At 47.4% G+C, this 13,033-nt stretch overlaps 1 protein-coding gene across 1 annotated transcript in view; it reads right to left on the minus strand.

The window, feature by feature from the left end:
* ARRB2 (arrestin beta 2) overlaps positions 1–13,033 on the minus strand; it is a 58,307-nt gene that overhangs the window by 19,508 nt on the left and 25,766 nt on the right. Inside the window, exons 5-7 of the mRNA XM_018561998.1 lie at positions 11,435–11,631; positions 11,194–11,253; positions 7,459–7,526 (exon numbers count right to left, since the gene is read on the minus strand). Of these exons, the coding sequence (XP_018417500.1) occupies positions 7,459–7,526; positions 11,194–11,253; positions 11,435–11,631 (325 nt within the window). The remainder of the gene's footprint in view (positions 1–7,458; positions 7,527–11,193; positions 11,254–11,434; positions 11,632–13,033) is intronic.

Genomic DNA, 13,033 nt, shown 5'->3' on the forward strand with positions numbered 1-13,033 from the left:
GGAGGGCTCTCGCATGGGGCATGGGAGGGCTCTCGCAGGACGTAAGGGAGGGCGCTCGCATGGGGAAAGGGAGGGCTCTCGCATGGGAAAGGGAGGGCTTCAGACGTGAAAGGGAGGGCTTCAGACGTGAAAAGGGGGGGCTCTCACATGGGAAAGGTAGGGGTTCAGACGTGAAAGGGAGGGCTCTCGCATGGGAAAGGGAGGGCTTCAGACGTGAAAGGGAGGGCTTCAGACGTGAAAAGGGGGGGCTCTCACATGGGAAAGGTAGGGGTTCAGACGTGAAAGGGAGGGCTCTCGCAAGACGTGAAAGGGGAATCCACTTTCACATTTTTTTTTTGTTTGTCTGCCTGGGGTCCCCCTTATATTCATACCAGACTCCTGTCTAGGATAAGGGTGTGATATTTGGGGTGGGGGAGACCACATGCATTTTGGGGGATATTTACATTCTTTACATTGTAGACTGGAGTGCCTTGAGATTTTGCATACTTTTACAAAGGTGCAGAGACTGAAATCGATTTGGGAAACGTGCGGCATTTTCTCCACAACCACATTGGAGCTGCATTACGTTGCCAGGTTTGTCATATCTGACGCAGAGCGGAGTTCTCAGGCGCGAGTGCCGGTCTCTGAATTACATGATCTGTTACATATTCTGGGAAACTACCCACTGCTACACCAAAAATCTACAAAAGCCAAAGTAATGGACCTCAGGGGCGAGTGATGCAGATTAAAACCTGGATGCTGGAGAAATTGGTGTCCTTATTGTCTAAATAGGTTCCTTGGGGTAGAGTCAGAGTCTTCAGAGGTAACTGTGTTGAAGTTAATGAGCTGAGGCCTAGAAGTCACTGAACAAAGTGAATGGCCAAGCAGTCTGAGCCTCATGTGAAGTCCTGGTCAGGTCACTATCTGCATGGAGTTTGCATGTTCCCCCTTGTGTGGCTTTCCTCCCGGTACTCCAGCTTCCTCCCACATTCCACAGACACGCTGGTATAATTGGCTCCTGTCTAAAGTGGTCCGAGTATGTGTGTGAGATGGGGACCTTAGATTGTAAGCTCCTTGAGGGCAGGGACTGATGTGATTGTGCAATATGTAAAGCACTGCATACATCGTCAGCGCTATATAAATAAACCAATCATCAATCCGTACACAATAGTTGGCTGGGGAATGGTCTTCCATGACTACTCCTAGGACTGGAGAGGTATCTATGGCAGCACCTCCATTCAACCAGCCCGCACCAGCATGGCTGACCATGGGTACGGAATCAAGACACCACACAACCTTCCTGTAGAAGGCAAACAGCGTTCTGTTCATCTGGGTCTCCCCCGGGTCATTTGCCGCCCCTTGGCCTGCCAATCTAGGGAGGAAAAATGCTAGATCAGGGGTAGCCAAACTCCGGCCCTCCAGCTGTGGTGCAACTACAAATCCCATGCGGCATTGCAAGATTCTCAAAGCCACGACTCCTGAAGAGAGATGCATCATGGGATTTGTAGTTTCACCACAGCTGGAGGGACGGAGTTTGGCTACCCCTGTGCTAGATGATGCTGGACGTCCTCCAGCCAGGAAATGAGGCGGGCTCTGACTTGCTGCAACTTCTAATGCACATTGTGAGAAGCTCCCAGTGTGCAGTGATATCAGAGGCAGCAATTTCAGTCGAGGAGGATCCGGTAGAACCGTGCAAGACTGAAGGGTAGGCCAGCGTTCAGCTTTTACTTCCTGTTCCAGAACAATCGAAGAATGATGGCGTTACAATGTACTCTGATCAGAAAACAAGGCAGCGTGCGGTCTGTCAACTGATATTACTGGCACCAGAAGACTGTATCCTCTGTAGGTGGTGTTACTAACGACAGAGTTTCCAACCACAGATTGCTAAACAATGCAACTGCTTCTCTCACTGTGACACATCATCATCATCACAGGGAGACAATGACGGCCATCAGAGCGAAGGAAGATACTTGTGATATCTTAACAGTGTCCTGGTGGAGGGAAATGAGTCATGTACGAGGTTACTAACTTGACTTCACTGCCAATAAGAATACCCTACAGAGGAGCAAATTCCATCACTGTAGACCAGGGGTAGGCAAGCTCAGCACTACAGCGTTGGTGAAACTACAAATCCCAGATATATCTGTAAAAAATAAGTCAAGGCAACTGGACTTCCTGTATTTTTCTTGAAGACGTTTCACTGGTCACCCATCCAGCTTTCTCAATTCAGAATGACTTGTACATAAATCCTCTGGGAATAAATATGGTGAACGTCGCTCCAATCCACATAATCTGTCAGTCACAACCAGGTGTTGAATATAGTTTCACAACAGCTGAAGTGCTGAGGTTGCCCACCCCTGCACTAGTGCTTGAAACAGGTTAGCATTAAAAGGAGAACTATGGCCAAACCTTTCTTGGCGTTGGCTCTCTTTTGGGTCATGAGAGGACATTTACTAACGTCCACCTGTTACCTCAAAACTCAGCAAATAGCGGGGTATTGCCCGATGTATGTTAATGGCACAGAGCTGCGAAAGATCCCAACAATATTGTCAGGACCCACCCCGTTACCTGATTGGCAGCTGGTTCTGCCTCTCTAGAGCCAGCTGTGCCCACCCCTTCCTGTCTGTGTCTCTCCAATGAGTGCTGCAGGAATGGAGAGGGGAAGGATGGGCAATCTCTGCAGGGAGCAGTGACTGAGTCTCTGCAGGGAGAAAATGGCAAACTAAGCGATCATCGGTATGTGATCAATCAGTTCTCGAGCAATAGAGCTGCAGTGTCGCACGTCGGCTCTAATTATGGGGATGAATGTATTTCACTCTACTCAGATTTACTTTAAAAGCAGGGGTAGCCAAACTCCGGCCCTCCAGCTGTGGTGAAACTACAAATCCCATGATGCATCTCTCTCCGGGAGTCATGTCTGGGAGAATCTTGCAATGCCTCATGGGAGGTGTAGTTCCACCACAGATGGAGGGCCAGAGTTTGGCTACCCCTGCTTTAAAGAATGATGCAAAGAAATAAAACTAAATGACACACTGCTGCAACTTCCGTCTTCATCTATTAAAAACAAAACACACCGCTTCCATCAGACAGGACCATTCGTGAGCAGTCCATTGATCTTCCGCATACCTTTGCTATCAGAGCATCATGGATGCCTGTACCATGTGACTGTCAGAGGTGCAGTTTTAGCTCACGTGAGAGTATTTCAAGCATCCTAATCTAATCTGCTCAGTCGCCAGGTAACGGTGTACGGAGCAGGTGCGGTCTGGCCCGAGGTGCTATCTCTCAGAGGAGCGCACATACTGGGGGAAAACACCTGCGCCGGTCCCCACACACTGGTCCATGGTGAGCACGCAGTCAGCTGACGCCTCTGGCCGTCCCCGATGGATGCGAGCAAAGCCACGGGCAATGGAAATAACACCAAACCGTTCATTTCACCAACCCACTCGGAAACTAGTCCATCTTCACAACAACAGTTTATTGCAATCGTCTCCGCCCATATTGCGTCTGCGCCAACACGGCCGAGAGAAATTACCCGTCATTAGGTCTGTAAGGTTTTCCGAACTTAGAGATAGAAACACGGCCAGGTAAACAGGCTTTAAATGACAGAGCGCCACCTCCGTGTGTAAAATCTTTTATAAAAGCAAATAAAAAAAGGGTATACGTGCTCACAAACATACGTTTCATCACGCTCGTCAAAAGGCCGAAGGCCACAATATCTGTTCGAACAGGAAAAATCCACCGGGTGCAGTAATCTAGATTGACGCGTTTCAGGGGCACACCCCCTTCCTCAAAAAATCACAGCTTGCCTTCTCAGAGAGCAGGGTATAAGATTGAGAACTGGCCAATCAGAGGGGTTCTCATCTGTGACTTGTCTCAAGATGACAGGTTGTGGCACGGTGATGTGACTAGAGGCAACCGTGATACGTAGTCGGGGTGGATTTTTCCTGTGCAAACCAACATTGTGGCCCTCTGCCTTTTGACAGGCGGGATGAAACTTATGTTTGCGAGTACAAATACCCTTTTTTTAATTAATTTTAATAAAAGATTTTACACACGAAGGTGGAGCTCTGTTTTTTTATGTACATGATGGGAAACAGCAACCATTAGCGCCAAGAGACAACAAAAAAACCTTTTTAGGCTTTAAATGCTTGGTTCTCAACTGGTGGGTCACGACCCCGTGTTCAGTGGGTCGCTGCATGCCTTCCACTTTTCTAGGTGAGAGGCTGCTCAGTCGCTCTAGCGCAGCTCTGTCCATTATCACACCGAGTAGCCATTCAAAATATGCTGCCCAGCACATAGTGGCAACTTGGGGATGGGATGGCGCTATGGCCGCGAGGGAGCTCCATCCATACTTTCATTGCTTACAGCTCCCTCGCATGTCCTGTAGAGGTGCCTGGACCGGAGTGACATCACATTCTGGCTCCGGGCACCTCTACAGGGCACGCAGGGGAGCTGTACAAGCAATGCACATATGGATGGAGCTCCGTCACAGCACAGCAGCCCAGGCTTCGACTTGGGTCGCGACTTAGGCCTGGTTCACACCTGGGCGTTTTGTAGCGCGTTCCTACGCTCTGCAAAACGCTCAAACACCGAAATCCCATTATTTCCTATAGGTATGGTTCACACCTGGGCGTACTACAGGCGGTATGAACGCGCTACAAAACGCCCTACGCCCAAACAAGTACAGGAGCTTCTTTGGAGCGTATTTGCCGCGCGTATCCACTGGGATACAGCCAGGCAGCCCTCGGAAACGCGCGTTTGTCACGCGGTTTTTTTTACCGTGAATCGCGGTAAAAACGCGCATATTCGATACGCCTAGGTGTGAACCCAGCCTTAATGACCGAGGACAAATGTGGGTCCTGGAGGTTAAGAACCTCCAATTTAAATGATAACGAATGCCCTGCCGCACATGAAGCGGTTACACAGTCCAATGCTTGCAAGCGTGCCAACAAATTCAAGCATTAGTGGTGATTAAGGAGAAGCAAAACGTCGGCCATTTTGGTGACGTTCATTAGGAGTCAATTGGGGGAAGGCAAAATAAAAGGTAGCTTTTAAGGGTGCAGTGGGTTTAAATGTCTCCAGTTTCTTTGTCTTGTTGCGTATTTTGTCATTTTGTTTAGAATAAAAATCACTCCTGCATTACAAGACTAAATACTTGCCCCTCGTCAGTCAGCTAGTCCACAGTGTCTTCATAACATACAGCACGGGTGGGCAACTCTGGCCCGCCAGCTGTGCTTTAGCTACAAATCCCAACATGCCTCTGCGAGTCATGCCTGTAAGTGTCAGAGTCTTGCAATGCCTCATGGGACTTCCACAACAGCTGGAGGGCCGGAGTTGGCCAGCCCTTACCCACAGCCTCTGGCAGTATGCAGCATTGTACATTTCAAGGAGTGCCAGATGCAATAGTCTACTATTGCAGGAACTATTTTTAGAAGACGAAGAGTCGCCCTGACACTGTGGTGTGGAAACAGCAAACATACCTGTAAAAAGAAGCGAGGAATACAGTACGGACCTTCTTGGCAGCCTATGTCTAGAAATGCCGCCATGATACTTCTCCACAGCCACTGCAAGTAATATTCCGGTCAGATAAAGGCAAACACATTGGGTTCTCCTGCTGGCTTGTACATGCTGTACTGACATGTGAGCCAATGGAAGGAACCACAATATGAGGAGAGAGAGGAGGTATTCACACAGCTGGAAGTGTACAGTAAAATACCTGCAGCAACCACAGAGCAGCATCACCTTGGCATTTCAGGACACAGGCTGCCGGGAAAATTAGTGTATTAAAGTAGATAAAAAGTCTAACTCTTCTTTTTATCTGTATTTATTTATTTTTACTGTTTTGACTCTGTAGAGACAGGTTCACTTTAAGGCCTCATTCACCATGCTTAGAGCCGGCCCGTACAGATGGGTTCAGCGCGCACGGCCGTATCGGGCCGTTCCGGGCAAGGACAGGTGCTACATGTCATTGTATGCAGCAGCCTGTTCTTCCCTATGGGAGCTACGCTCACCCGAACTGCACCATGGATCCTGTCTGTGTCAGCCGCACGGATGTGCAGCTCGGGTGAGCGTACAGCTGCGTCCGCCCATAGAGAACAGGAGCGTACAATCACATGCCGCACCCATCCTTCCCGGGAACGGCCCGATACAGCCATGCATGCTGCACGGAGCTGTACTGGCCGACTAAGCAGTGCGAATGAGGCCTAAGGGCTTGTTCACACCAAAAAATCGGAAAGAAAGTCGCAAGTCTACGGAGGGTTCATTGACTTGCAATTGTACTTTCGGATTTCTTTCTGATCCGTTCAACGGATGCCAACAGAAGGGCACTGGAAAATGAATAGGGCTAGTCCACACCAGATTTGTTGCGTTACGTTGCACTGTACAAAAAAAGTAGTGCACGTTCTACTTTATTTCAGCGCAACATAATGCAACAGAACCGAGCGGTGTGATCTAGCCCCGTTTATTTTTCGGTGCCCTTACGTTAGCATCCGAAAAACAGACAGCAACGCAAACAGAACCAGAGTGAATGGGTCCTAGTTTGAAAGTACGCAATTTGTGCCCCGTTGCTTAAGATTTTCTATTTTACTTCTGCCTCTGGGAGTCACGTCTGTGGCTGTCAGAGCCTACACATCCCATCATGTCTCTGCCTCTGGGAGTCACAGCCTACAAATCCCATCATGTCACCGGGAGTCATGTCTGTGGCTGTGAGTTTGCAATGGCTCATAGGACTTGTAGTTCCACAACAAATGGAGTGCAGAGGTAGCCTACCCCTCTAGACAATGAGGTCTATGGTGGACATAAGCTGAACTATACTATCCTTGATTCAATGACATAGTCCAGCAAGGATTGGGGTTGTTTAGTGCTGTACTAGGGGGTGATGAGCGGTTCTGAAGGTGGAATAGCTTATTCTTACATGGAGACATTTTCCAAATTGTTGAAGCTGATTTGAGGGTAGCTAAGTGTTAAAGAGAATGTATTGTGAAGATTGATTAGATTCATAATTCTTTTTTTTTTACCAAAAAAATCAGCTCGATATAAATTATTTTATAACTCTAGTAATGTTTTAAAAGCCTTGTTTTGATGTATGGTTTGTACTTCAAGGGAGGAGCCATATTTTCTCCATCCAAACAATGGCTCTGCCTTACTGCTCCTTCTCATAACGCAAGTTGAGTTAGACAACTCACTCCAAACATTGTGCCCTGGGCCCTGTGTGCAAAATACGGCATCAGTTCAGCCTTTTATTTCCTATGATTCTGGATGTTATGTGGACAGTGTTTTACAACTATAAAACATGCTCTGGCCCCCTAAGGCTGCTGTAAGGTACACTGTGCATGACCGGCAGCTACATTTAGAAGTAATCCATGTTGTTCATTACACTATATAACACAGTATGACTGGTAGGTGTAAACATGAAGTTCCTGTGTGTAAAACAAGCCATGACCAGAACCTGCATATACCGCTGTCTGCACCCGGACATACCTTTTGTGCATCTTCTCCTCCATGGACTTGGCGCAAAAGGCACGAATTTCATAGTCAACGCCACAAGCCTGAGGACAGAAAGTAACAGATTGGCAATCTCGGAAGAGTTTGTTTCCTTGTTTAACCCCTTCATGACTGAGCTAGTTTTCAGTTTGTTCATAAATGACTGACACACAGTAAAAAAAAAAAATTGAATTTTTTTTTTTCTTTTCTTGTCAGTTTATATCAAATAACTAATAACCTTAGAGACTGATCCTGACTTATAGTCAGATTCAGATCTGCCTAAAAGCTCTTTGATCGTGCCAAAACGATCAGAACTGATACATTTCACTCAAAAGATATACATTGTAAGAAGAAAAACTGACTTGTGCCACTTCCCGGTCTTCTAATAATAGGGATTATATTATAGAGACCTCATATGCAGACTTCACGGTGAATGGCAACCCAAGACCTCATGGCCTCTCTGCTACCCACCATCACTTCTATTCTGGCTACTGAGCCTACCCAGTGGAAGGACAGAGTGTTCCTATCAAAGCTTTTGTTGGCATTGGCAAAGAAAATGGGCCAGGTTTGGGGTGGTCTTCATTTGGACAGTAACTGTCTGCAAGGTAGGCAAAGGAAAGCTTTGATGGCAACATCTGTGCCACCCCTTTACCGGAATGCCCTATTCTGGAAACCAAATTTAAAAAAAAAGGTGCACACTGGTAGCTGGCAGTTCACGCTGTAGAGTCAACTGGAACACTGAAACACAAAAAGTACTTTGTGACCGAGAGAGAGATTTATATATAAAGCAATTGCACCACCCCAGACCCCCCCCCAATGTTTGCTGCTTGGGGGGGGTGGGGTTTGGGCAAACCTTTCTTGGCCATAGTTCTCTTTAGGGTCCTCCTGTGTCCCCCAAAACGATTGCCCGCTATATGCCGAGAGCGCAGAGCCGAGCTGCAGCTGGGACAGCTCCTGAAGATATTGTCAGGATACCCCCCGCAGTCTGACAGCTGGCTCTGCCTCTCTAGAGTAGGAGTGCATTATTTTAACGCAGTCCTATACTAAAATATAAAGTACTTTATCTATAATAATCACTCCTAGGGAAAGGAACACTCTGAAGAGGTGTTAAAGCGGACCGCTGGGCAAAAAACTGTTCTCAACCCTTGAGTGCGTTTATATGAAGGTGTGGGGGAAAAAGAAAAAAAAAGGGAAGGTCACCAGAACCTCGCAGCATTCCCTCTAACCTGTGTGTATAGGACGTGATGGCTCAGGAACCTCAGATCACTGCACGGAGGGGGAGAGAGGCTCCAGGGACTGGTCTAAGAGCAAGCCAGCCGGCTCCGAAGATCAGGAGAGTAACTTTTTTTTAATTTTAGTACCTTAGACAAAAATGAGCACTTAACCATTGCAGTGGGTCTACCCCCCCCTAACGGCAAGGGTTAAGAGCAGCTTTGCCCAGAGTTCTACTTTAAATATGTATCTTTCATTTGTAATAACCCTCCTACAAAACTAGTCATGTAACCAATGGTGTGACAGAAGGGAGGGTTAGTGATCACATAGTCTCTGATTGGCCAAGTCAGCCTGAAGCAGACAGTGGATGACCATGATTGGCCAAGTCTACCTGAATGCCCCTCCCCCAGGACCCTAAGCAGAGAGCGGATGACCACTGCTCAACAAATGGTAAGACCGCCAATGCTGGGGGTGTCAGAAGAACCTCTAGCGTCAGTAAACATCCGACGCCCGTCTCCAGCCATTCTGTACTGTTCATACTGAAATAACAACCTCGTGAACGGTGAATGTATGCTGCATCTATTTTTAAAAGAATCCAATAACACCTGCGGCATTTCCTACAGCATGAATGTTTAACTCTGGTATCACTGAGAACCAAAGCGAGTGAAATCAGTGAAAGGTCACAGTGAGGGTGGAACATGCCGCATTCCAAAAAGAAAATACCAAACATATCAAACCTAACAAAGCCAACTTACTACTTGTCCGCTGTGTTCAATGTGAAATGGTTTTCTAGCTCTAGATCAGCTTGTTGGAGAATTGTAGCAGAACAGCAACCTACCACCGCTATTAATGCACCGCGTCAGGACTTTCTCTACCTCCAACATAGTGCTTGCCGATAGACAATGCACTGATGAGGTCTAACTGACCTAACTACCTACGTCATCCCTAGTCCAGCACAGCAGGTATACCATAGGCCTAGAGCTGCAGCAAACGATTATTTTCAAAATCGATTAGTTAGCCGATTATTAAGTTCGATTAATCGGATAAAAAAAACCTTTTAAAAAATTGCTCCAGTGATGGGACTACTAGTTTGTATTGAGATTGTAGTCCATCACAGGAGCCAGCTTGGAGCGGTGGAAGTAAAAAAGAAAGAAAGTGGTGTGCAATATAGTGAAATGAAAAGTGTAAAATTATACAGCAATGAATGCAGAATGGCATCGGCTATAGAGGACTACAAATCCCAGCAATAGTACATTATGGCTGGTTGTATTCTGCATTGCGCTGTATAATGTATTATTGCTGGCAGTTGTACTCTTCTATAGCTGGTGGTATTCCGCATCGCGCTATATAATATATTATTGCTGGGATTTGTAGTCCTCTATACAGCGCAATGCAGAATACCACCAGCCATAGAGGAATACAACAAATCCCAGCAATACATTATACATACAGTGTATAATGTATTGCTGGGATTTGTATTCCTCTATAGCTGATGGTACATTGCTCTGTATAATACAGAGCACAATGTACCATCAGCTATAAAGGAATACAAATCCCAGCAATACATTATAGAGCACCATGTTCGGGGGGGAAGTGCAGGCTTACCTGAGCAGTCTTCCAGCAACTTGTTTCTGAGATCGGACCTGTCTATCGGCGGCTGTCATCCGCCCCACACCTGCTCCTCCTTACTTCTTCTCCCCATGTCCCTGTGCCGATCGTGAATTTGGGCGGGCGGTGAGCGTGAAGCGGGGAGGAGGTGCGGCGTGTGGAGCCGTGAACAGGGACGACCAATCGGAAGCCGATTAATCGATGATTGAAAAAGTTGACAACTTTTTCAATAATCGATTATAATCGATTATGTCGATTAGTTGTTGCAGCCCTACATAGGCCATAACCATCAGTAGCGGTATGCACCAAGCTCAAGTTTTGCTTTGTGGCCCCTTAAAAAGTGCTTTAAAGCTAATCACCGGCCTTCCCAAGGTCTCGCACAGTTGTATAAGTTCCTCTCCTGGACTGAAATTGCTTCCTCTGATCTGAATAGCTGTGATGCCTCTCACCAGGAAGTCATGTGAAATCTCCACAACAGGAACACAAATTAAAAAAGCCTGGCACAGGCTGTGTCCCCATTAGCAAACATTCTCCAACCCGTCAAGACCTCCAACTCCTGCCAGTGTGCCTGCGCAGCCACCCAAGAAGTATCAAGCTGTACAAACTACGGCAGTGCGCCTGCGCGGGCAACCCAATGCCACAAGCACCGACGCGAGTTGGAGAACTCTGACAATTTCGAAGCCACGGCATGTGGAGAAGTCAACGAGGGTTGCAAAAACTGACGGCTGGCGCACACGCACTAGCACCATCTCGTCAAAAACTACAACGGATGTGACGTCACAAGTTGGAGATCTCTATGAGTTGGCCACCTCGACAGAACACCAGCAGGACATTTTATCCTTTCCCCACTCTAGTTTTGCCTGAAGTACCAGCAAGCACCAACATAACGACCTCAGCAGAGATATCACTCACCTTCCCCGTGTCCTCAGCACCTGGCTGCAGTGTCACCGAACATGGCAGATTCTGTGGAATCTAGATAAAGGAAGTAGAAATGGCCAGTTGATATGTGAATAAAACATGAAGAATTGGGAAAGACAGAAGGGATGGAAGATGTAAGCAGGATAAGAGGGGGGGGTGGGGATTTTAAGGAAACAGGCAGGAGGTGACAACAGGAAATCAGAGTTGTATAGAGAAGGATGGTTTACAAACTAACGGTGAAGTAGAATGGATGCGCTTGCTCCCCTAGTTTCTTGACCAGACGCTCCTGCAGTCGGGTGAGAGGCTTCTTCTCCTCCAGGAGAGGGGGATAGGCCTGAAAGGTCGAGATGAAGAGGTCCTTCCGGAACGAGAGGCCCAAGACGTCAAGGTCCTCGCGACCATAGCGGAAAGCACAAGTCAGGGTGACGAAGACTGAGGGGGGGAAAGAACGAGTGAGATAGGGAGAAGGACAACCAGGTGACGTCAATGGAGGACGGTGCTCCTTAAAGTGCACCTGCGGTTTTGAAGGAAACAATACACAAAAGAAGACAACCAGTAGAGAAGATGGAAGCAACTCTCTTATGCAATCATAAATGCCTCAGTAGAATATGGAAGGAAGTGGTGCCTTCCTTTCAACCAAATCTCAGTATCTATCACCATTGAAGCGCCACCTCCTCTACTATTAAACTCAACTCTGTTTATACTACCATTGCAGGTATATGAAGGATAGGTGGTGACCAGTCTACCACAGCTTTTATGGCAATGGTCCTAGATGGGGAACAATTTAATAGACATAAAGCCTCAAGCCTGAGGGCAGGATCACACCATTTTGCGGACCAGATCTTTTCCGGAAAATGGTGTGAACCTGCCCGCAGTTCCAGTGCATTCCGGACCAGACAAAATGAGACATGCAGTATTTTTCTGGTCTGGAACAGACTGCGCTGATGTGAACAGAGGCCAGAAATAGCATAGGGATACTTTGGGATGCATTTTAGTTCTAGAGACAATCTGGTCTGGTCTGGAGATGATCTAGATGCGGTGTGAATGGGCCCTGAACGCTGGCTGCAATATTCATTCTGGTGTGCCCACCAGGCCTAAGTAATACGGCATCAAGTGCATGGAGCCTAACAATGCCAATTAAAGCTCCGGGATTGCACATTTCCGTGCAGGACTGAGGATTTGGTTCTTGGCACAGGCGTTCAGGACAAGGCGAGTATATGCCACAAACCAGACATCATCAGTTGCAGTATGACAAGTTTCAGGTTTGCTTTGTATTGGGTAAGGCCTGTGTTCTATTGTAGATCTAAACCCAAAATGTAATATATTGCAGCTGAACAGTCCTTAGATGTGGTGGCTGTATTAGTTTTCTTTTTTTCAGGCCAAGTACAGTTCCTTTACTGCAAGTACCTGTCGATCCTGCCCGAAATGCTTGTAACCTCATTGGCACTAAACTGAAATCTCAAAACATTAATAGGCCTTTTTTTCCTTCTCTCTTCTGGGAACACCTCCTCCCCTAGGTTATGAAGATGAGGTGAGGGGGGGAGCTTTTCTGTAGCCTTAAAAGGAGAACTATGGGGTCAGGGCTTTTCCCCATAGTTCTCCTTAGGGTAACGGGAGGACACAAACTAGCGTCCTCCCGTCACCCTAAGCTCAGTATACCGCGAGCTACAGCTCGCGGTATACTGAGCCGCCGCAGCCGGAGCGGATCCTGACATCGATGTCACTCACGCAGCTGGGCAGATCTCGACAGCTGGCTCTGCCTATCTAGAGGCAGGGCCAACTGTACCCCCCCCTCCCCCGTCCGTTCCGCCAGTCAGCACTGGAGGATAGGAGC

The sequence above is a fragment of the Nanorana parkeri genome, unplaced genomic scaffold (genome assembly GCF_000935625.1).
Source record: "Nanorana parkeri isolate BGI_ZX_2015 unplaced genomic scaffold, ASM93562v1 scaffold554, whole genome shotgun sequence".
NCBI lineage: Eukaryota > Metazoa > Chordata > Amphibia > Anura > Dicroglossidae > Nanorana > Nanorana parkeri.